The 25,208-nt window shown below is 30.9% G+C and overlaps 1 protein-coding gene across 2 annotated transcripts; it reads left to right on the top strand.

The window, feature by feature from the left end:
- Nucleotides 1-1,443: 1,443 nt before the first annotated feature.
- Nucleotides 1,444-21,873, top strand: LOC126741693 (transient receptor potential channel pyrexia-like). Of its 2 annotated transcripts, none has more exons than XM_050448222.1 (7): nt 1,444-1,576; nt 3,789-4,084; nt 15,677-15,923; nt 16,389-16,684; nt 16,900-17,128; nt 17,571-17,756; nt 17,812-21,873. In XM_050448222.1, the coding sequence occupies exons 2-7, from the start codon at nt 3,976-3,978 to the stop codon at nt 19,487-19,489; spliced, it is 2,745 nt and encodes a 914-aa protein (XP_050304179.1). In that variant the 5' UTR covers nt 1,444-1,576; nt 3,789-3,975; the 3' UTR covers nt 19,490-21,873. The 2 variants fall into 2 exon arrangements, with proteins under 2 accessions (XP_050304179.1, XP_050304178.1); XM_050448221.1 differs by having other exon boundaries at nt 15,623-15,923.
- Nucleotides 21,874-25,208: the final 3,335 nt, after the last annotated feature.

The following is a 25,208-nucleotide window of genomic DNA, read 5'->3' as shown; positions in this document are numbered from 1 at the left end:
GGACTTAAGCTAAGGAACTAAGCAAGACATGGGTTCAAAGAATTACTCCGTTTCTCTCAAAGAGTTCAAACAAACATTCAAGAGAGAGACTGTCTTTGTTAGTGTTATTGTGATGTGAAAATTTATTTGAGGTAAACACCTCTAGCTTTTCAAATTAATTTAATTTTATGAAAGACTCTTGTTTATATAATTATTTATATGTATTAGAATAATATTATGGTATGTGAGGTAAATAGTACGTAATTATCTGTGTGTGTCTCCTTTTGTTTCGAATAGCTTACCCAGTTTTTACTTTTAATGCAAACTATTGTATAGATGTCTCCTCATAAATTATATATTAATGACGAGTGTAAAGACTTGACCAATTTTTTGCATTTTGGAAATAAAAGTATCAAAAATGATAACGAAAATTTTCCAAACATTACTAATAATGTCACATAAAGACTAATTAGATCAAATTAAATTTTGAGATTTTATATCTGACCATGAAGGGAACGAAGAAAGCTAAGGGAATTGCCAGAGAATTCAACATCAAAACTGCCTTCAATTCGAAGATAACCGAGAATACAGAATAATACGAGGTTTGGTATCGAAGACCCAGAATGCCTATTAGACACCAAGAACTGTGTAGACTAAATCCCTCTTGAATGTGGATACTCTTATATAGATGAAATAAAGCACTGGGTGATCAACAAAAAAACATCGAAAGTGGACCCGAACAGGCAAACTTTCCAGATTTTCCAGAACACGTTTGGTCTAATGGCAACCGCATACATTGAACAAAAGCAAATATTTTATGCAAGAGGCAGCGTTGAAAGAAAAGATTCCTGGAAGCAACTTGCATCATGCAAAACCAAGAAATCTTTAGTCAGACCATTAGTAATATTCCCAACATCTAGAGACTTTACTATTAGGACAATGCAAGATTTGAAGCACTTTATGTATGACCAGACGTCATACACCTCTACACACACCTCTAACATATAAATATTTATTATGATTAGCTTACACTTAATAATCTTTAGACATACTTTCCAACCGAAACGTCGTGCTAAAATGAAAATAAGCACAATGAAAAGACTTTCAAAAACAGGATCAATAATTATTATTTAACTTCTAGGGATTTGTTTGTTGGCAATAAATTGAATATTCAGAGAGCCTAACATCGAAGAAAGGTAAATGACCTTTCTCTTCTGTATAAAATTCCAAATGGTTTTGTTAACTCTCCATATTTTACTCATTATTAATTTTAGCTTTAAAATCCAAAAGTTAATTATTGGCCTAATTATAAGTACGTACATATTCAAAAGTTGCATCAAATCATTTAAATGATAGATTAATTCCATTTTATAGTAAAAAAAAACATAGTTCAATCGTTTCGTTAAAAACCTGTTTGATGTATATCATTATTGACCTTGTTAGTGTACTGTAAAATAAATATTAAAATTTTTCTAAAAGATTCTACAAGATTAAGATGCGAAACATACCAGTTTGTTCTTTGCTTAATAATATATTGTAGTGTACTTAGGCGGAAATATTGTGAAACCTTTGCACGTCCTTAATACGCTTTTATAAGGTAAGACATAAATAATATTATAGTGGTAATAATACTATAATGTATGACTAGCATATATCTAGAGGTTCTTTCTTATATTTGACTAAAAAAGTGAAACATTTAGCTTAAAAAAACGAAGTTGTTTTTTTTTAATTAATTTTATAAAAGAAAAAATATTAATAATTAAGAATGTAGACTTAAATCTGTTCCAAAGGTTAAAAAATTTAAACTTAATATATTTTTTTTTAAGTATATCAAAATTTACTTGCAAGAAGAAAACCAACATTTTCTAAGAATTAAATATGAAAGAATTTAAGTATTTAAAAAAAATCTAAACAATGTTTTGATTACTTAGTTTTTACAGGCTAAATAAGCATAACTGATATGTATGTTCTTATAATATTTATTGTATGTATTTACTTTAGGTTTATTTGGATGCAACAAGGTTTTCCAGGCCTAATATTTTTTATAATTTTTATTCTTGATGTTTTTAATATTCATGGAACAACTCTCATTAGTAACTCCCATAGGTATTTAAATTAATAGATTCATTAGTTTCTTATGATTAGGAACGCTCTTAATATACAGTGCATCCCAAAAGTTATGTTTAAATTCATTTAAAATGCCCATTTTCGTACGTGAAGTTTGTATATACAGGGTTGCTCAAAAATAAATTACGACTATCAACTTAATTTTTTCAAATGAAAGCACCTTTTTTTTATTTCATTCTTGAATTTCGCGTGGAATTCTACGTTTGTTTCATGCATCATGTCCTAAACCTAAAGTCAACAGTTATCGAAAAAAAGACGATTTATATAACAAATAAAAAAAGAACCAAAATTAAGTTAAATGTTTAAAATGGTTGCCATTCACGGCTTGACAATATCCAAGGCGATCAATAAATTCTCGTTGCACATTTTCAATCATTTCCGGAGTTATGGCGCGCACTTCTCTGCGAATTCTCTCTTTCAAGTCGTCTAGATTATTTGGTCTGTTAACAAATACCTTCGACTTAAGGTATCCCCACAAAAAAAAGTCCATTAGTGTTAGGTCAGGCGACCTAGCAGGCCATTTGATGGGCCTTCTCCTTACTATCCACAAATTATATATACAAACTATAAAATTGTATATACAAACTTCACGTACAAAAATGCGCAACTTGAAATAAAAATCGACGGGTCCGACCGTTTTTTCTTCGAACACACCCCTGAATTTTAAACGAATTTAGACATAACTTTTGGGATGCACTGCATACACATTAATATATCTAGGGGACAAAGGTATTGAAAGGTAAGAAATTAAATGAAGATTTGAAAAAATATTGAAATTAAACACATCTTATTTTTTTTTAAGAAAAACTGCTAAACAATAATTTATCAAGAACACCGAAATTCATCTTTATAATTTTCATAAAAAAATAGTAGAATGTTGAAAACTCGAGATAACGAAATTTAAAGGAAAGTTAATAAAAAAGAAAAAGTTCTTGAGCACCCCTGTTGTTATTAACAGTCGAACATCTGTTTGACATGCTAAATTTTTAACGTCATTTTACTCAATTTCTAGCCATTACTCTTGTATACAGTTCAGCAACTTCTTCCTTGTCTGAAACACTATTCCTTGATTTAAAACCTGCCTTTTCCACATATGTCAGACCTGCTCGATACAATTTAAATCAGAGGCTTGCGCGGGCCATTTAAATTCTTTTAATAATTTAAATTATTTATTTTATATCAACAAGAATAACTTAATCTGATGAATATAATTAGGTGTGTTCAAAGCAATGTCCAGTAAATAATAAATACAGTTTGTCTTGGAAGCAAATTTTCGTTTTAAAATAAAATGGTTTTTTTCCTTGTCTCCTGGACCAGTTTGAGAGATCTTATTATTTTACCGCGTGCATAGACTGCAAGGTATAATATATAATTTATCTTCTTGTGATCTTCTCCCAATTTGTTACGAGACTAGCAAATAAATTGGCGTATTTAAGATTTTATCTTCACAAAAAAATAAACTGCTCAAAAATTGTTTTCAAAAAATCAACATTTGAATGATTATTATTGCTTTTGATGGTGTTTTCTCGGTTCCTCTTAAGTATCAAATTGAAATTTTTCCATTCTGTTCCAAGTAGCATATTAATTAAATTTTGGGTGTTGTTTTAGTGAACAGTTCAATTTTTTAATTTTTTTAAATAATTATAATTTTAATTTTTATATTAATGAGATTTTATTTTTAGGTTGGTACCAATAAGTAGTATTTAACTGATGAGCAGTGTAAAGCCATGGAAAAACCATAATAATTTTTTTTACAAGAAGCATAAATGAACCACTTCATTTAATACCAGTCTCCTTGAAATATACGCAAAAAATGCAACTCAGCAATGAATGTTTTGGCAGTTAAACTCTATCAATAATCATTAAACAATGAAAAAAGTATTCTCACTCATTGTGAACTATTGGAAAAAGACTTCGGATTGTGATGCCGTACTTAAGAACTACAAAAATTATGACGATTTAGAAGGTTCTGTGCAAAGTAAGTATTCTATTACCTAAAATATTTTTAGTTGTTGCAAACAGACAAAAAAGTATAATATACTCGTACTACAAATTCAATGTAACAATAACATCAACTAATGAAAAATATTCTTTATACGATATACTTTATTTTAGATATTCTTTTAGTTTTTTTTATTCGACTTTAAGGAAACAGTTATTTGAAATCATTACACTAGAATTTTGCTTAAACTAAATAAATAAACCTTAAAAAAATAAATAAATGAGTATAAAAATAACAAAAACAATAAAAATATAGCTTTTCAGTGGATCAAAAATTTTTGTTTTTAAAAAGTCGTCGTTCTCGTTTTAAGTACGATCCTGTCACATTATCATTTGTAAAGAACAGCAAAGTACTGAAATATAGGATATGATAGGACCATAATGATATTTTTTCGATGCAATAATAATGCAGCGTTTTTACTGTTAGTTAAGGTGTGAATTAAAACCCTCGTGCATAAAAATAGGCAACTGATTTATTTAAACATTTATCTAACTGTATTTATTTTCTATAAGTTTGATTTAAAAGTCGCGCCCATATTCAAATTTGAACTGGCCTCCTAGCGGCGAGAGCTTAAAATTAGCGAATACAACTATCTATGTGTGTTCAGAGATGTTGCGAGTTGTTTTCGGAATACCAGGGAACATCTGGCGTATTCGCGATAGTTACAATAATAATAAAAACCGAACAAGAATTTGAAGAAGTAGTCCATTGTGTCCATTCTTGCAGTGAAGTTTCAATGGGTAACTAAAAATACTTCGGTCATCCTCCACTAAATTTTTTTTTTAAATTATTAATCCGACATGTTTCGGACATATAACATGTCCATCATCAGGGATAACAAATTAACCCCTCAATTACAATACATCTTATAGATATAGTGCCTCAGACAAGGTTAAAACGAATTAAGATATATGAGAATGGGACTAAATCTGGATCTACAAAAACCCTAAAATCACATCACTACGACCATATGATAATTTTTTTGGTGACAAGAACTGAGAACCTAATAATCAAACCGTTTATTTGACAATGGTGTTACATTCAACAGCTATAAAAGTTTTGATAAACCATAAAAAAATGTCACTTTAGTGTGATTTGATATTTGACACACGCACGGGAGTGTGTCTTATCTGTCACGTACTAAGTTTACACGTGACATTAATGCAAGTTAGAGCAAAAACGCTTTGGCATGTGTTTACACAACGGTTTTAAGAAAAGGTTTTAACGTTGACGTTAACCAGATGTTTTTTATTGCCAACCTAAATAATTTATTGATAAATTATTTAGATTGAGGAGATTTACTGAAAATATATCTAATAAAAGAATATAATTCTCTAAATTTTGCGAGAACACGATAAGGCACACCACAACTGCAATATCAAACTAGCAAATCAAAGTGAAAATTTTTTCACGGAAACGTATACAGGGAACCTTAATGCGGATTACAACGAGATCATCCACATATTTAAAACGTTTTAAAGCAATGCAAATTAGAAAACGGTTTATGGGTGTCTACACACGCGTTTTGTCTTAATTCGCATTTCACTAATGCGCATTAACGATTGTGTGTAAACATGGTAACAGTTTGATAATAAAGTTTTAATCGGTAAGTCGGTAGTTTGACGGTTTTAGGTCAAAGTAGGTATTACCTTTCTATTAGATTTTAACTCTACCTTTAAAAATATCCATTTTATAGCATTATTTCTGATATAATCTTATATAATCTCGGAGATTAGTACATTTTTGGTTTATGAGCTGCTGTTGAACATACTAAAGAATTTTTAAGAAGTATTGTCAATAATATTTAATTTTATCCTTCCCTTTTTCATACTTTTTATATAATTTCCAGATAATACAGCTGACGCAAATTTAATATTTTACTTTCGGAAAAAATATTGTTTATGGGATATTCTATCTCTATAAAGAAATATTTTTAAAAGCCACTTTTAATTTGTTTTAAGTTTTCTTTAGTGTTTTTTGGCCATCCTCCTCCACATAAGAATACGAAAGGTTAAATGACTTGCAAAAATCTATAAATGCACTCTTTCCTTAGATGCACTAAGGACAATATATAAGATATTCAATTAAAGTCCAGTTCAGAGATTTATTAGAATCTTTGATGTGTCGCAGATGCCGCACTAAATAGTCCATGCGTCTATGTCGTATTTACTGCCGCATGATATACATGTTTAAATGTCAAAATTTTATCTAACTTATCTATGAAATCATTTTGAATATACGTAAAATCCCATATTGTACACTATTTTTTATTTTTCTTTCGAAAATGTCAATTTTAAAAAAGAAAATAATATCAAAAAATTGACCGCGGACTAAAATGCAAGCATTTTACAAATCATGTTAAACACTTGCGACACTCCCAGACTGTCACCTCTTTTTAGCTAGTCTATTAAACAAAGATAAAACACCTGCGATCTGGCGATTCCATCTTTAAGTTGTGGAAGTGTTTGTGTATCTCTCTCTGTCCCACAGATTTTGAGGATTACGGGGCCGTACCCAGATAAATTTTTGGGCCGTTTTTGTATTACTTTCGTAGTGTTTTTTAAAGAGATCTTTAAGTATGGGTCTATCGCCTTTAAAATAGTTGATATAAAATTCAGGATGCAAAGTGTGTTTTTTTTATAAGTAAAACTTGTGTCTTTTACAGACATGATTTTTAATGTAAAAGTTTATTTAAAAAATATACTTCCACTTTTCTACTACAAAACTACAAAATTACTTTATATCCAAAGATGTTGGTACTAAATATAGAGATGGGGGTTTTCATGAGTATATTATTATAATAATATATATAATAATATGTATTAATTTAAAAAAAAACAATAATAAAGGACATTGAATGTGGCAGCCAAAATTCCTGTTAATAATAACCACAAAATAAAAATAAATCTCAATACTCAAAAAAAAGAAAATTATAAAATTTGAAGATAAACCAAAACATTTTACCCTTTTGTGTCAAAAAGTAAATCTTTAATGCTTTAATCCACAGAATACATAGGCCTAAGTAATTCATACCACCTATTCTCTCGTTACTTGTTATAAACATCCCACTGATGGCGCTAAAAACTAAACTTATTAAATTAAAATTTTTGGTTAAACTGATTTTACGTACTTAAATCTTATAATTAAATTAAATATATTCTTGCTATCAACTATCCTGAATTTCTAACTTAATAAAACTAAACCCAAAAATCCCGAATAATAAAGTTTTAAATACAAATAAATTTTAAGGCCGGACCTGTGCAACTTTTCACGCTTGAGTGGCTGTGATTGAGGTGATAAAATTTTGCGATTTAAACATGCATGTCATATGACAATACAAGCAACACCGGCACACGGACTATTCGCGGCACATCAAAGATTATAATAGATCTCTGAACTGAATTATACTTAAATATTTAAGATACATAAACCTTCGAAGAAGTGTTCTCAACTATTGCATTTACATATATAAGCCCTATCTAAATAAATTGTCTTTTTTTAAACTAAGGTATTTAATAGATATTTTATTTGCATCTTTGATATTGCCAAGTTCCGGGAGAAACTGTTTATAGCTTGAAAAAATCGAATATTTTGTTTTTTTTTACGTTTAGCATTAATTCGTTTTATTAAAAACCAGTTTTTTAATTAGACATATTTAACTTGACTTTTTAATGTGATAATATTTTGCCTTATATATTAAAGCAGTGTCATCAACTGGCAATCATCTATTTTAGTTTTGAATGAAGCATATCATTTACATAAATCTCAAAAAGCAAAGAACTTATAATAGTTCCTTGTGGTTCAATAAACGTAACGTTTCTTTTATTGCTTAAACATCCATCAATTGATACACGCTGCTTCCTATTTGTTTAATAGCTTTTTAACAAATATCTTCCCTCTTAATCCACAGGTTACAAGATTTTTAAGAAGTGTTTCATGGCAAACAGTATCAGAAGCATGTGGAAAGATCCACAATTAGGCACAAACAAGTTTCACTATTATTTGCAAGCTAGACGTCCTCAGCCTTTTTGAATCAGGACCTAAACCAAACCTTGATTCATCGGTAAAAAAGAATGCATACTTATTCTGATGTTCTTTGGCTCATCCTAATCTCCTTGCTGGATAGTACTGGAGTTCTAACGGAAGGTTTGATGACAACTGTTTAAAAACATTGTTAAAATTGTTAATCTATTCCTTATTGTTTGAGCATTGACACCAATCCCTATGACAATTTTGAAGCGCACTTCCTAACTGATTGGCAGTAATATTGAGCTTTCGTAATTGCCTGAAGCTAAATAAACCTAGCACGTATAGGTTATGTCGCTCTTGTTGGACCAATATCATCAGTCTCTTGAAATCTCTACAACAACCTTCCTATAGTGCCCTTGGTTGAATTTACAGCTTCTGCGACGTCACAAATGTTCACACCAGCTTGTATTATAGCAACAGCTTGTAAACGTATTTCACGATTATGATGTTGCCTTTGCGTATTGATTTTGTTGCAGGCATAATTAAAATACATTTTCACTACACTGGCAGTAATCATTTGTACTGTATATATTACATACAGTCTTGAAGAGTTTTAACTATTTATTTATTAATGACAAAATATATCATTGTGATATATGTGATAAATTATATTAAAAGAAATGTCTAAAATAATAAAAACAATTTATCTTGGATACGCATTTTTTCGTCTAAAAGTATAACGAGCTTATTCCTTGTCTCCCAGACCATTTTGATGTGCGTATGGTTGAAATTGAATTGCACCCTGTGTAAGATTTTTCTTTCTTCTCTAAAGCCCAATTGGAAATTCGATAATATATAACGCTGAAATATTTTTAAAACAATTGAGAAAAGGAAAACAGGTCTATAAAAAAGGTAATATATTTTGATACTATCTGCCCATCACTACTGTTATGTAACGGTTTGATAATATCTAATTTACGGGTATTAAAAAATTTATCTATTAACGACGTTAGGACCGACTAACCCAAAGACTTCTTAATTTATACATTTGTCATGATTTTAGTAATTTGAAACGTGGGTTTATAATAATCATCGAGTTTCCTAAGCGTGGTATATCGTTTATATAAAACAGATTTTGTTTATACAGTCCCAAAATTTTGATTCTGAAGTTGAATTTATATTTTTTGAGACTGGAAATATTGTTTTTCACTAAGTTTAATGTCAACTCTTAGTTTATTATTAATCAGTTTAACGTGTAAGCTATTTTTTCCTAAACAAGTTTTTGTAAATTGGGATTCATCCATTCTTATTGAAAATTGTTTTTTTTTTAAATTTATTAAGTCTTAGTATTTTTTTTCTAAGTAAAATCGTAATATATATATAAATACTTATTTATAAATACATATCTACTTTAACATCATCCCTGGCATAAATCTGGCTTTAGGTTTTCTTTTTTAAGTCACTCTAAAGTCTGACATAATTTGTAGAACATTTAGTGCGAGGTGGTTTAGGGTATATTTGATCCCTTGAAAAAATTATAAAAGAAACTCACTATATTTGACTTAAGTTTAGTGATTTTAATAATATAGCGGAATGATCTTAACAGCCGCGAGTATAGCAGCTGTTCTCCGGTATCGGGAATAATCTCGTTGGCTATCTAGACCCGAAGGTGCGACAAAGATAGAACGAGCACACCTCGTGACATCTCAGGGGACACGTAGAAGGTTGGCGAATGTTCCAGAACAATAATCTACCTAATAATAGTGGTGAATTTTGGCGCGACTTTTAAATCAAAATAAGTTGTAAGAAATAAATACAGTGTCAATGAATATTTCTATTAGTCTTAAGCCATTGTATTTAGTGTGTACATGTGTTATAAATCAGTTGCCTATTTTTGTCTATCGAATGTTTTAACTCACACTTAAACAAGCGGTAAAAATGCTACAATAGGATCGATATTGGCAATCTTTTTACATAAGCGAGAAAAGAGTGTTTGCTCAGTTTGTAATTTTTATATAGTTAGTATATATATATAGAAGTAATAGTTACGTAAAACAGATCAAAACTTTAAAGTTATACAGTATTATGTCCACTAGTGTAATATTATAACCCCTTTTGATGAGTTCCTAATGCGACAAAAAAAAATACGAATTGAGAACTAAGTAAAATTACTACTATTTAATTGTATGCTTCAATTAATAAAAATGCAATAACTACGGTCCCCAAGAAAATTAAATATATTTTTGTTTCTATAAATAAATGGTTAAATAAAAAGTTTTAATTAAAAGTTTCAAGTATGTTTTATATTTAATTCTGAATTATAATTAACTGAATTATCTCAATTTGCTTTACGTAGCTCGTGATCCATCCGCGAGTAAATATGCTCTTTGAATAAAACTTTATTGCCGACAGATGCTTTTCAATCAAAGTGCACTTTAATATAAACTATTTGCTACTTATATTTATATTGAAAACATAACAGAACTTATTTTTAGAAAATCTATTACACTTGAAAATTAAGTGCATATCATATCGAAATTATATTTTTTTCTTTTTTAGAAGTTTATATATATTATTTATACCTTTCATTATTATCATATTTTATTAGTTAAATCATTGTGATTTTTCTTGCCTAATATACCTTAATTCAAAAGATTTGTCATATCTACTCTATCAGTTTACCCAGATCCTCCCTTTTACCTCTTAAGTTGCCTTAGGACTGTTTAGCCATATATTTCCTTCCTTGTCCCTCAGGGATGTCTATCCAATCTATAGTAAGGATGCTTGTCATGATCTTTTTGTAATGTTTGTTTTGTTATGATCGAGGGTCTCAGTTGCCAATTTAAGAATAGTGACATCTAAAAGATCGTTATCTCTTTATCTCGTCGAATTTGGGGTTGAATGTATCTGGTATAACTTTTTCTGTCTATTTGTCTGGTATAACTTCTCTGCCAAATAAGAAATTATTTTTTATATAATAGCCAATGGTAAATTTTTTGATAAGGCCAGTGACGTAGCAATGAGTAATGGCATAAGTCTAAGTTAAACATTCTGTGATCCAAAGATCTTTAACGCCTGAATGTCGTTTTATCATAATATTTAGCATATGTTTCAACAATAACTTGTTTACTTTCAAATGTCAATTGTTACGACTTTTACCACTGTTGCCTATTTTACGTTAAAATCCGGAATTCATAAAATTCCCTCTCCTTGTGAATTTATGATTGCGAAATATGACAACAGGTTAGAACATAATAAAAAAGCAATATAAATCAAAAAAGAAACATATCAGTATCATTCTTTTAACATTCGTAGATGCTTACTGGAAATAATCTGTGCTATCAGGATTTCAGTTTGAAACCATAGAAAAAGGAATCTAAATGAATTCTTGGACCATCTGAATGCTCATAATCCCAGTATTGATTTACTCAAAATCACTTAAAAATGGATTAATATTTTATAAATCAGTGAAGTGAAGGCTATGTGGCGAGACTTCTACAAGAATAAAGATTTAAAAAACGGCAGAAATGATTTTAATACAAGAAATTATAGCTCATATAAGGTGCAGCGCTGTTCTCACTTTTGAACCAGTTTAAAGTGTGTAACAAACTGGATTTTGGGTAGACAAGTAAAATATAAAGAACAAATAAGATTCTCTGCGATCAGACAAAAATTCATCCTTAATCCTCAAAGTTCAAAGTAACTTCCTCTCTTGATTAATCAGTTAATAACTAGATATAAACAGAGATACATTGATCTTCCTACGGTCCTGCCTTTACTACAGCGCCTAACTCAATATGGCTCCATATACGCAGTTAATAAAGCGTCTAATTCGCTTCGATTTATGATAGGGCAGGGCCGTACTTAAAGCCATAAAAGGCTTTATTTGGTGCATTATTTTGAAAATTGCCCTTAGAATATAATGTAAGTAAGTGTCTAACAAATAGTCGAGGTACAATATTTATATAAATCAATAAATTATTACTTCTAAAAAAAAACAGTTTCCGTCCATCTTTATAGTAAAACATTCAAAGGCATATTTTAAGCGCGAATTAAATTATATAGCGCTTGTGTATATTTGCAGTTAATCCGGACCAACGTGAGGAAATGTTTGATGTTTGATATACCATCATAATCGCTGGCATATTTTCAAAATCAACATGTTCCTTTCAACTGGTGTAAAGTTCGAAACTATTTAGATTCTGAGGTATTTTTAGTGTTTTAATATTTTCAAAGAGAAATTAATAAACAAGCATAATTACGTATATACTGTGAATCTAGGCTTTTATTAGTCGATTATTTCTATGCGGTAGTTTGATAAAGAATTACTGAAAATTTCAGTATGTATAACCAAAATGATTCTGATGTCCAAAGAACAGCACAAAAATGAGCTGATTAATTAAGGCACCGCAATCAGGGCACCTGCTTTAAATATAAGAATGGAACTTCTAATACCCAGTATCAGGATCTAGAATCAAACTCTTACAGATGAAAATATATCGTGAAACTGCAATAATAAAATAAGATGTAATCGAAGTAAATATCATTACATAGTAATACGAAGACGATAGATCAGGTCTCCATTTTACACACCATTTCTAGTTATATTAAGATGTCACTTAATTGACATATATCTTGTTTAATATCTTATAATTGTTCTCAGTTTATCCCTTCTGAATGTTAAAAGCTCTCTGGTATTTTTTTCATTTATGGAAACATTTCATAAACATGTTAGATCTGCTTAACTCTCGCATTAGCGCTAGCGCTTAGCTTTCGCGCTTTTTTTTCAGTAACTTTGGTATTTTATCTTAACAGTTCCATTAGACAGTTTCGCTGTAACCCTAGGCTTAGCAAGTGCTTTCATGGTTGCATAAGATATTATTAGAATCAAATCTACGAATCCTACGGTTGCTGTTGTTCCACTCTTCTTTGCTTAGATACGCAACTTCGAAAGCAGAATCAAAGTTATAACCGAAAATCATGTGAGTCAGATATTAAGTTAGCCTCACAGATTGTACGGATTCTTTTATGTCCTATCAGTTCGAGTTGGGACGTAGAACCTTTATGGATGCTGTTGGCATAGTTTTTGTGGCCCAATAACATACCTTTATTAAATCTTAAATTATGCAATCAAATATCACTACCGTTATATCAGAAGATTTATCGGGATCATTAAAGGATTAATGTTCATTAATAAAGTGCTAATCTCCTTCATTCTCAATTATTTTGAAAACATATTTTCTACAATCCACGTTGATGGTGCATAGATGATTTTCATTAATGACAACTAAATCATATTTAGAGTCGATTGGGGAAAGTGTGTGCAGTTTTGTGTTTTTTATCGCATAAAATAAAAAATGTAAAAGTCAAAATTGTATAAAAAGAATATTTATTACGTTTAGGTATGCCTAATAAATACATAAACATAATATACAGTTAAACTTAAACTTTTCTCAGATAATACAAAAAAAAATTTTTAAGGCAGTTTGCGCACACTTGTCCGCGAATAAGGGTAAGTGTTCGTAGCTTTAGGTATAAGTGTACGCACGAGTTTATTGACACAAATCGCACACAAAAATTCCAGTTTCGTACGATGTGCATGCTTCATGCCACCACTCCGAACACTTGGAACACTGAATCAAATTTTCACTCGGAGGCTCTTCAAATTTTTCACTGCAAAGTGGGCAAAAATATTATTTTATATTTTCAATTAAAATTTTCTTTTTTACATCTCTTTTTTTTAGGGTAGACGGTCCCGCTTGGGGAGAAACACTGCGCAAATTCATTATTTTTTTCTTTCTATTACTTTTTTCTTCGTCCATTTTTGGTTAAGTCTTCTTTAAAAGGACTTGATGTGACAATTTCAGATTTTTGGGCCTTTCTTTTTCTCTTTTGCGAAACTGATGCTTTTGGAAAAGGGCTAATAATGATCTACATGGTCATCTACCTTCTCCTCATTGGTCGCAGGAAGTTCGGTTGTTTCATTTAATTCTTCAGCGTTGGTGGTTATCTCCTCTTGCTGACGAATATTTTCAACATCAGTTACCGAAGCGGGCAAAAAGTCATGTTCTTGGAAAATGCCGTCATTAAACGGTAATATCCCAGTGACAGAAAAACCAGATGCAGCATTCCCAACTGTTGCTACTTGTTTCTAGGCCTCGTTAAAAAGGCCAGCTCCCTGGTACTGCGTTATTGCTCTTCCAGGATGTTGATTCATCCAGCGCTCACTTTCTACAGAATATTTAGCTTTTAGAGGACCAAAAAAACTTCTGTCTAGGGGTTGGATCTTATGGCTGGTGTGTGGAGCAAGTGTAAGAATTTCAATTCCCAATTGTCTGCAATAATTGGATGCCTCTAGGTTGATGTGCGATGAATGGTTGTCCAATATTAATAAAACTGGCGGTTCTTTTTGGGGACGGGCATGACCCTTAAAGTGATACAGCCACTGCCTAAACAAGTCTGTGTTTATATATCCTGAGTCGGATACCATACCAACACAGCCAGTTGGCCCTGCATCAAGAAGTTCACCTTTCATCCTTCCTGCCATCTTAGAAACTTTGTTAAATCGATTACGAATATTGTTAATTTCGGCATATTGAAAAACTAATCTGCGTAAGGTGTGAATCGTAATACCATAAAACATATTTTCCATAGCTAAGCAATACTCAGCGATTTCGCGCTCTTGCTCGTCAGTAAATGTCGGTCTAAAGCGGTCTAGCGAAACTGCAACAGACTTTAAGGCCAGTCTTTTTCTTAAAGCTGACTCACTAATTCCAACTCTCGGCTCTTCTTCTCTGCGGCTCTTCTTTGGCTAACACCTTGACCAATCAGGTTTCATGCTTCGTCTATTTGGGTTTGAGTCACTAACGCTTTTTTTGTTTTTTTTCTTTGGTAATTTCGGGGCATTTTGCTAAAAAATAAAGAAATATAAGTAAATGGAAGTGACGGGGCACGTGTGCGCGCGTATACTTATGCGCGTATACCCTACGTACACTTACCCCAGACAACAACAAAAAAATATACTATAAAAATTTGAAAAATAAGAAAAACATATAAAAATCCAATGGAGGTAAATAATTTTCTATGGAACCTTCTATACACTAAATTAAAACTTACCGGATTTATCTTTATACACAACCTATAACACAAAAACAAAATTGCCCAAAAATTTTAAGAAATAGGTTAAAATTTATATTTTGCACGTGGCTGAAAAAGAAGACGGTGATAACTGACCGCACATCTGCTTCTTAAAGGTGATTTAGCCGTACTGATTTGCATGGTAACATTGGTAACGGAACTCCGCTCCCTACTATTTTCGTAAAGATATATGACATGCGCACACTTTCCCACTGCGCACACTTACCCTTAATGACTCTAATGTAAAAAAATATATTTTCGATACTTGCATATAAAAACTATAATTTATTAAGCTTGATGATTTATAGTTATTTGAATTCGGATTCTAACATTTACTTTTAAATCGAAAATATGAATTTAATTAAATATTGCGCTGTAAAATATTTATTTATTATCAATCTGTTTTAGCTATATCATCTTTAACCGATAATTCAACTAATATTTCCGAGAGTTTGTTTACAGTCAACCATACCTACTTAAGCTATGATGCAATTAAGACATGCCTGGAAGATCTAAGAAGACTGATATCAGTACAAGTTGGTCTAGATGAATTTTCAGAAATTTATTGGCTGACTATTACTAAAGAAAAGTTGGCAGACAAGTTAAAAGCCTCTGATAAGTTAGAACAAAATATCTGGTTGTTATGGGCGTCATTTTTAAAACGAGAAGATTTGTTCCCACAGTTGTTGAATGCTGGAGCTGATATAAGGTAAATATTGTACATATTTGTTATAACTTTAAAGCCGTAAAAAATCATTTTTCCTATAAATTGGTATCGTGATCTGCTTCTGTATCTTAAAGGATCATTGCTGAGCTCCTTCAAACAGATTAATATGTTGATAAAGGCTTTCAGTAGAGTTTTGGTATATGATGAATTGCACGATATATAATTGCTTTTTAGATGTTTCAGTTTCTCTAGTTCTACACTTGATTAATCAATATTTTAGTTATATCGTTTTCTTTATTAATACAGATTCTCAGATCAGAAATTTAGATTCTAAGATTTTGCATATTTTTAAGTATTATAAAAAATATTCTTTAAATAAAGACAAAAATCTATCTGATTCCTTACGATCTTATATTGTACTATTCTGGAAACCCAGTTTTCGTGCAAAAGTAAATAAATAAACTACAGTAGGATTTAGGTTTTCAAATTAACTAACTACTTTTTTAGCTTCTATGAACAAACCTATGGCCTTAGTTCGATTCACTTAGCAGCCTTTAGTGGCTGCACAGATGCACTTGATCATCTTCTATCCAACCAAGGTCACTCTGTAAACACAATATATAAATGCTACTCTCCTCTCCATTGTGCAGTTCTTGGTGGCTATCCAGAGTCTGTATCAATACTCTTAGAACATGGAGCTGATATTAGGGCTCTTACCAATGACAGCTGTATTTTGGAAGGAGTTCTACACTGTGCTGTTAGAGCCAATGCGATAAAATGTCTGGACGTCTTATGTAAAAATGGTGAGTAACATAAATTTTCTGAATGGACACACATTTAACCTGATATTGATCTAGTTAGAGTTCATGGTCTTTTTATTGTAAATTTTATTTATAATGAGCGCTTAGAAACTGCGCTTTCCAAATTTATTAATACTCTGCTTATATTATTCAAATTTTTACTTCATTTTCTTCCAATAAAATCAAAATTTCATCTGAATTATGAATATTACTTATAGGTGCTGACGTAAGCCAACTAAACATCTCAGGCCTATCACCGATTCATTTAGCTGCAAGTTTAGGAAAGTCTGAATGTCTTCGAATGTTACTTTCATATCATACAGCAAACATTAATTTGCAAACAAAGAAAAATCAGCAAACAGCATTGCACTTAGCTGCTCGAAGTTCATTTCCAGATTGTGTGAAAATATTGCTGGAATTTGGTGGCATCATAATGTTGGATCATAAGTAAGTTAGTGAATGTGAATTTCACTATATATATAGGATTATTTCAGTATTAAAATAATTTGTGTCCATTTTTTTCTGGCTTCCTCGAATAATAGTTCTAATTCACTTACCATTTGCTATTACCGTAGTTTTTTCATTTTGTAAAATCCCTGAGTAGTGCAGAACTAAAGTTCTAGACATGTTCAGTTAACATTTACCTTCAGTAAGTATTGCTGGAATGTTTTTTAAAAATATTATCTGTATATATATCTGTTTGTTATCTCTATTCTCTGAACAGACGAGAAATATTGTTGCTTTCCTAATTCATATTGTTACTCATTCAAAAAACCTGCAGTTCTTTTTATATCGCCCTATAGAACCTAACATTCTAATCTGCCTTATTGTTATTAAATTTTTTGGAACTTTTTACCACTCCGTAACTTATCTTTATTCATATTTTTAGAAATCGTACTCCTCTTCACTTGGCAGCTAAAGCTCATTGTATTTCCTCCATAAAACATCTTCTAGGAAAGGAAGGTATAAATGTGAATTCTGAAGACATGGATAGGAGAACCCCATTACACTTAACATTAACTCGAAAATCTACTCAAAAAAACTGTTCATGTGAAATCGTTGATACCTTTATAAAGTTGGTTGTTATGTACTTAATACTTATACTGTTTTTACAATTTTTAACATTTTAGATATGGAGCAGATGTTAATGCAAAAGATAAAGATAACTTGACTGCTTTACACTTGGCTGCCCAAAACCAATTACCAGAATGTGTAGATGTCCTTATTATGAACGAAGCAGATGTGACCGCTAAATGCAAAGAAGGAAAAACGGCTTTAAAGTATATTTGTCAAAAAACTCCGACATCTGTAGATACTATACGAAAAAAACTAGATTCTTGTATTATATTATTAAACAAAGATCACGATTCTTGCAGCAAAGAATTCGAATTCCAAATAGACTTTTGTCCCATAATACGCCATGCGTATCCAAGAGAAGCCTTATTTTTAGCAACTTTAATTGATGAAGGTCATAAAGATCTACTTTTGCACCCAGTTTGTCGCGCTTTTATCTATCTTAAATGGGATAAAGTTAAAAAATATTTTATCTTAAAGGCTCTTTGGTGTTTTTTGTTTGTAACAATGATGTCATCGTATGTTGTAACGGGTTTAGCCAGGTACTGCTACAATTTTAGCAAAAACGTTACGGTTTCTTCTTATCTTCAAGATAAAGAGTTATGCTTAAACCATTCTATTTTAGCTCGTTTTACAGTAAATAATCCCCAGATCATTGAAACCCAATGGTATATATTGGTAGTCTTAGCTTTCGGTGTAATGTTTCGAAAAATATGTGGCTTTCATGGATATTCTTCTTTTTTTGATTACTTTTCCTACATAGAGAATATTCTTGACTGGTTATGTATCATCACAGTGTTTCTAATATCTTTTGTTTACACTGGTCGGACTTATATATGGCAAAATCACGTAAGTGCTTTCGCTATTCTCCTGAGCTGGGTTAACCTCATGTTCATGTTGGGACAATTTCCTTTTTTTGGCACCTATGTTGCTATGTATATCTCCGTGCAAAGAGAATTTGCAAAAATTCTCTTAGTTTTCTTTTCACTTCTGATAGGTTTTACAGTTACTTTTTGTGTCCTTTTTCCACAATCGGAAGTATTTTCCAATATATATATTGGGCTTCTAACTGTTTCCGTAATGGCTGTAGGAGAGATGAACCTTGAGCTTATTACTAAGCCTAGTAAAGAAGAAAGTATTTATATGTTAAAAGGATCATCAGAAGTAATATATGCAACATTTGTTTTTTGCGTTAGTATTATTATGCTCAATTTATTAATTGGTATTGCAGTGAATGACATTAAATCCTTGAAAACCTCTGCGAGGCTCACCAAACTTACTAAGGTCGTACAGCTAGTCAACTGCATAGAAAAGTCTTTGCTTGCTGATCATATTCCTCAAAAATTCTTAGTAAAATGCTTTAAATGGGATATATTAATATCTTCTGATGAGGAATATTCCTCTTTCAAAGCTAAAGTTTATAGCCGGAGTAAATTACTTTCTCATCATTTACTACAAGAAGCTTATGGGATTCTTAGGAAGCAACAGAAACGAAGAAAAAGGTGTGGATATATGTGTAAAAAAGAAGAACCTGCAGAAATTTTAATAAGTAGTCAAGAAAATATGGTTGAAAATAACCAAATTCAAGTAGAAATTGCTGATTTGAAAAAGCAGCTTATGAATTTAAGTGTTGAAATTGTAAACGTACAAAATATTCTAAAAACTAATCAAGTGCTTATGGAGCAAGTTCTAAAAGTTAGTAATGGCACTAATGATTTACTGAATGATTTGTAATTTTCATATATAGATTTTGAATATATCTACATATTTTCAATAATATACTTGAACGATCCTAGTTCAACTGATTTTATAACAACATATGCCCCGAATAGTAAAACCCAATGTTATATATTGATAGTCTTAGCTATGGATGTGATGTGTTGAAAAATGTGTCCCTTATTTAAAATTTAAATAGTTTTAATAATTATTAGAAAATTAATATTAATTTTCCTAAATGGAGACTAGTCTTGACTTGGGAATATATATAATCAGATTATTATTATTCGAAGTGATGACAGCAGAATATCTGTATTGTGACGACTTTAGGTTATATTTATAATTTTGTTGCATTTTATCTTAAAATTTTAATAAAATATTTTGTTATTAACTTATCAAGGAAAATTAAATTGTTTTTTGCTTTCGTAATTTTATGTTTGAGATATTAAAGGCCACGGCATAATTGCCCGCAAATGGAAACAAAAAAGAAAATTCTTTATAAATGTACAATCAAACGAAACGTAATTATAGATAACTAAACGCCCATAATAGAAATTTTTGTATTATCCATGGATATTTTTTCTTGTTTTTGGTTCCTTTTTGCCAAAACACCCTTAGTTTTTTTAATACTTACTCTAAAAAATAAACATCTTGGGTTTTATAAACTTTCTGGTATATATTTTGAATATGGTCTCTAAATTAATTATGTAGATGATGATGATACTTTAGAACGGTGGTTGAGCAATTTAAAACCCAACGATTTTGCAACAAATTTCTTACAAAATGACGTAATTTTTTTATTCAAGACATTGCTATGCGAAAACTCTGCAATATGTCAACTTTGTACGAGAATATACAGCAGTATTGCCATACTGGACAAAAGTCCATAAAGTTTAGGTAAAAGTCGGCAGTTATTAACAAAGTTAGTGGAAGGAATAAATTGCGGTTTTCACTTGGAATTTCTTGGAAAACTTACTTACTTGAAGTTGTAAGTGAATTTTCTATTGTTCAATGTTTGTATTTTAACATGCAACATCTGTTTATATATATTTTTTTAATTAAAAACTTTTATTAATTAATTGGCAAGGATCTCTCATTTGATATATAAAATTTAAGAGTGTAAAGGCTGGTAAGTGTTTAACCCAACCCAACTCAATAGTTATAATAAAAAAAATAGTTTGAGTGTTAGTAAGTGATCGTGTTTAGTAGTGTAATTGTTTAATTAAATTAGTTTACTATTTTTGATTCTTTTAATTTACACCCAACAAACAGTAAAAATGCTATGATAGCACAGCTATGTTTAGCAATGACTATAAAATATTTAGCCCATGGAGCATCATTATAGAATATTTTGTTAGGTTAGGATACTCCATTGTTTCCAGAATCATTTTAGAAACATGTGAGTTTCTATGAGAAATATTTCAGCGCATATATTTAAAAACACCAACTAAAAATGACTGGACTGCCCCTTGGTACCCATTTCTATAACAGATGAAGTTTTCCAAAAATCCTGAGAGCTATTGGTGGAAAGTCCTATAAATAGTGATTCCCAATATTTTAATTACAAACAATATTTCAGTATGGTTCTAATGGTATCTGGTGTTATAGTTTATAAATTTACATGGGTGGATGTTCAGAGCCATAGGCTTCCGTTATGTCATTAATTATTTCTCGGGATTTATCACATTAGAAATGCAAAATCATTTTTATTGGTTTCGGGAAGGAATCAGGAACAAAAAAGATGAAACTGGGCCAACTTTCTCGTTACTGTTCCAGGGATTCTTTATGTTCTCGTTAGCGGGAAGCCATTGCACCTCCGTATACTGAAAATAATGTCTTTTAACTTTCTTTCCGTTGTCGTTCTCGAGCTGTTGTGTAACGGCCTTAAGAAAGATGGCTAGAGTAGCATGGGCTCTAGTAATTTAACAGCTTAATTAAATTTATACAGTGTATTCCTGTAAGCATGGATTACTATATCTCGGAAACTCTTAATCTAACTTCATTGGAAGTTTTTTTTGGAAGTTTGAAATTTGACTAGGGGGCGCAGTTGAAAGTTCAATAAATCAATACTAATTTTCCGCGAAAAATGTCCGCTTAAAGTACCCTTTTTTTACATAATTAGAAACCTTGGGATATTTTGGCCAATTTGGTCAAAGACTCATTGGCGTACCGACCGTCATAAAGTAAGGAAGGTAGTGACAATGTAATAGTTATAACTTGCGAATTTGGGCTTGCTCAAAAGTGAAACGTAAGTAGTTTTAAACATCGTATCCAGTAGTATGCTAGACATATCCTTAAACCAGAATTAATTGTTTATATTACATTATAAAATGCTTAGCTTAGGACTATTTTTATATTTAAGAAATCGCTGGTAATACCTATAGCGTTAACAATAATATTGTGTCAAAGGCTCGGCTAATACCGTTGCTGTTCATATTTTTGTTCACCTAGTTTTAAGGACCTTTTGTATTAATAAATGTTTTTTAAAAGACCGTTCATTGATATCTGAATTTAACTGGCGCTGCGTACAGGATAGTGCAATTTTCCCCTTTATCGGTGCACCGTTGTGTAAAAGTGATTGTCAAATCACTATCCATTAAGAATCTGAAGACATCGACCAACCCCAAGTACCGCAACCCTTGGTACTGCGATCCTTTTGGAGAAGACCAAGCCGAGAAACTGCTAAGCCGCCTACCGTGTTGTCAGGGACCTAGCTGATCCAAGGCCACTGCCTTCCCAAACATCTGATCTGGATCAGAATGATTCAAGCCACGCCTTTATAGGGACTCCTTTGGTCGTGAACCTCTACTGTGCAAGCTCTATGGGTCATCCCTTGATTGTACTGTAAGTTTTTGTTTGAATTGCCATTATTTAATGTCTAGTCCATATCCGTCGCAAAAATTAAAAAACATATTAATACGAAATAGGGCATCTTTAGGCTTAGTAGTTGAAAACGAAAATTCTAACATTTCTAATTTAAGTAGTCAAAATATTTCCGATCAAAATAATTTAGATAGCGTAAGTAACCTATAAGATAACTTAACTTTAGATTCTAATTTATCCAAGCCTAATTTAAATATTAAAATGGAAAACATAAGATTCCATACTTCTCTCTTACCAACCTTCTCTGGAATTCAAAACCATTTGGAAAGTTTTATAATATCTATAGATGAGTTTTACCAATTTTATTTTACAAATGATGGTATTGAACAAAATAAAAATGTTTTAGCAGCCATTAAGTCAAAGTTAATTGACAAGGCTCGAGACTTTTTACTTTCTAGACCAGATTTAGATTCATGACTTTCAATTAAAGAGGCCCTAAGGCTAAAGTTCGGTTAACTTATCAAATTTTACACCAACAATTACAATAGTCTAAGATCAATAAAAATGAAAGCATATTACAATTTGTAGATAGACTCAAATCCTTTGTACAAAGAATGTTTTCTAAATTACATTGCGAAGTCTCAGATGTAAATGCGAAAATAATTTTAATTAATTAAATAGAAAAAACTTCGGTTTTAATTATGACAGCCAATTCGCCTCAGACATTAAAAAGGATGTTAATGTTACAACGCCCTAATACCCTTGATGATGCATGTACGTATGTAATTAACTATAATATGATTGAATCACAGGTAAATTTTTCAAATCTGTCTAATGTTCATAATAACCAATTTACTAATAATAATAATAATAACCATAATTCGCATGTAAAACAAAATAGCTTTCCCGTAAAGTCCTGTAAGATTACTACCCCAGAATCAACACAAATACTCATTAGCCATCAACAATATTTCAGTCATAATTCCAAAAATTATAAAAGTCCCAAACACCAATATTTCAATCAATCTAAAAATCAGACATCTTCAAGATCCTAAGAAAATCCAAGAAGATGTCATCAAACCAAACTGGCGTCTAGCCCCGGGTATGCAACTATTGATCCTGACGCTAATTTTATTGTTGACGGACGGTGGATAGTCATTTTTTTATGTTTTTACGTAGAAAATAGTTAAAATTATTTGTTTTTCTTAGTTATGTTTATTTTTAAAAATAATAAAAAAAAATTAATTAAAAAAAAATAAATAAATAGAACAAAGTTGAAAATATCTCATTTATTGATAAAAAAACAATAAAAAAAAATTGGGCATCACGATTTGCACTCTTCATGTCCTTGACAAGAAAATCTGCAAATAAATTAAATTTCAATGCGTCAAGCAAAAAACAATTTTTGGTAATTTTTGTTTGTTATAGCGTTTTTCGTCAATTTTAGAGAGTGTTTACACTCGAGTTTATAGAATACTTTTGTAAAGGAATTTTTTTTTAATATCTCTAATATTGGAAAACATCCGTATAACAAAAAAATATTACAGATTTTTATTTAAAAAAAATCTTACCTGCTTTATTAAAGAGAAAAAATTAAGTGAAGCGCTGTTTCATTTAAAGCTGTCTCAAGTCTTACTTTTCTATTTTTGGGCTTAGGCTTTTTTCGTGTTGAGAAAAATCGTTGCTTCCTGATATTTTTGTTGTGTGGTTACTGTGGTTTTTTGTTTTTAGCTCTTGGAATGCATTTGCTGTTTTTCAGGGCTCTTAACGTATGCTTGATTGGAACTAGTGCTTTTTCTATAGCATCAAGCTCTTCATTTTCATCTGATGTAGTAAAAGAAACAACGTGTTGCAGTTCTTCCAATAAACTTGCTACCCTTCGTTTTTTAGATTCAAAGGATGTAGTTTTTAACTTTGTGCTTGTTGACAGTTCCGTTAAATGCGCTTTTGCTTCCAATGTATGCAGTTTCTCTTTCATTGTCTCTTCCACTATGATTAGATTACTCTCGCCGACATCTTTATCTACTGATACATTAAAACAAGGTCAAACTAAATTTATTCTTGCATTTATAGCTAAAAAACTGAGCCCCTAGTCAAAATAATAATAGGTATATCCCAACTACCTAATCCAATAGAAAATAATACAAATATTACTTTCATTTTTAATAGTAAGCCACACACATTTAAAGACCATTACCTATGTTTTTTGATTTAAAATGTATACCTATTTTTTTCCTAATTGTCGTCATTTAAGGATATGAAGCATAATGCTATACAAAAAAAAATCATGTTTATATCGTATAAAATATTATTAATAAATTCATCGAAAATAATCATCAAAATTACTTACCAAGTTCTTGAGGATGCTCCAGTGAGTCAGTTACACATTGAAAAATATATCTGATCAAAAGATGAATATGTTTGCACATGTTGTATTTAACTGACGAGTTAAGACAAGAACAGCAAAACTGATGGATGCAAGTTTTACATTCATTGCACAGTAGTTGGCATTTACAATCTCGTTGAACCTTCTGGATAACATATAATTCTGCTGTTGTTTCTGAGGCAATGATCCATTCATTTTCACACTCGACTACTAAATCTTCCCTCAATTTTAAACTTTGTTTGTGCCTGGACCAAATTATTTGCAGCTTACTGCTCAGCTTCCCCTTGTTAAGAACTATTAACCTGTCAATGCATTTGTCTCTTACAAATCGCATTATTGCGTTGATTGCCTTACCCAATCGCTTGACTTTCTTCCCTTTTAAATAAGTATATTTTAGTATTTTGTGCATACGTTCTAAGTGCATGTTTGTATTTAAACCCGCACCAAGTCGGTGGCAGTGTGCCCAACATTCTACACAGCACATGTAATACTTATTAAAATAGTTGGCAAATTCCATTGTATCAGGGT

The sequence above is a fragment of the Anthonomus grandis genome, chromosome 10, assembly GCF_022605725.1.
Source record: "Anthonomus grandis grandis chromosome 10, icAntGran1.3, whole genome shotgun sequence".
NCBI lineage: Eukaryota > Metazoa > Arthropoda > Insecta > Coleoptera > Curculionidae > Anthonomus > Anthonomus grandis.
This window is presented reverse-complemented; position numbering and strand designations above follow the sequence as displayed.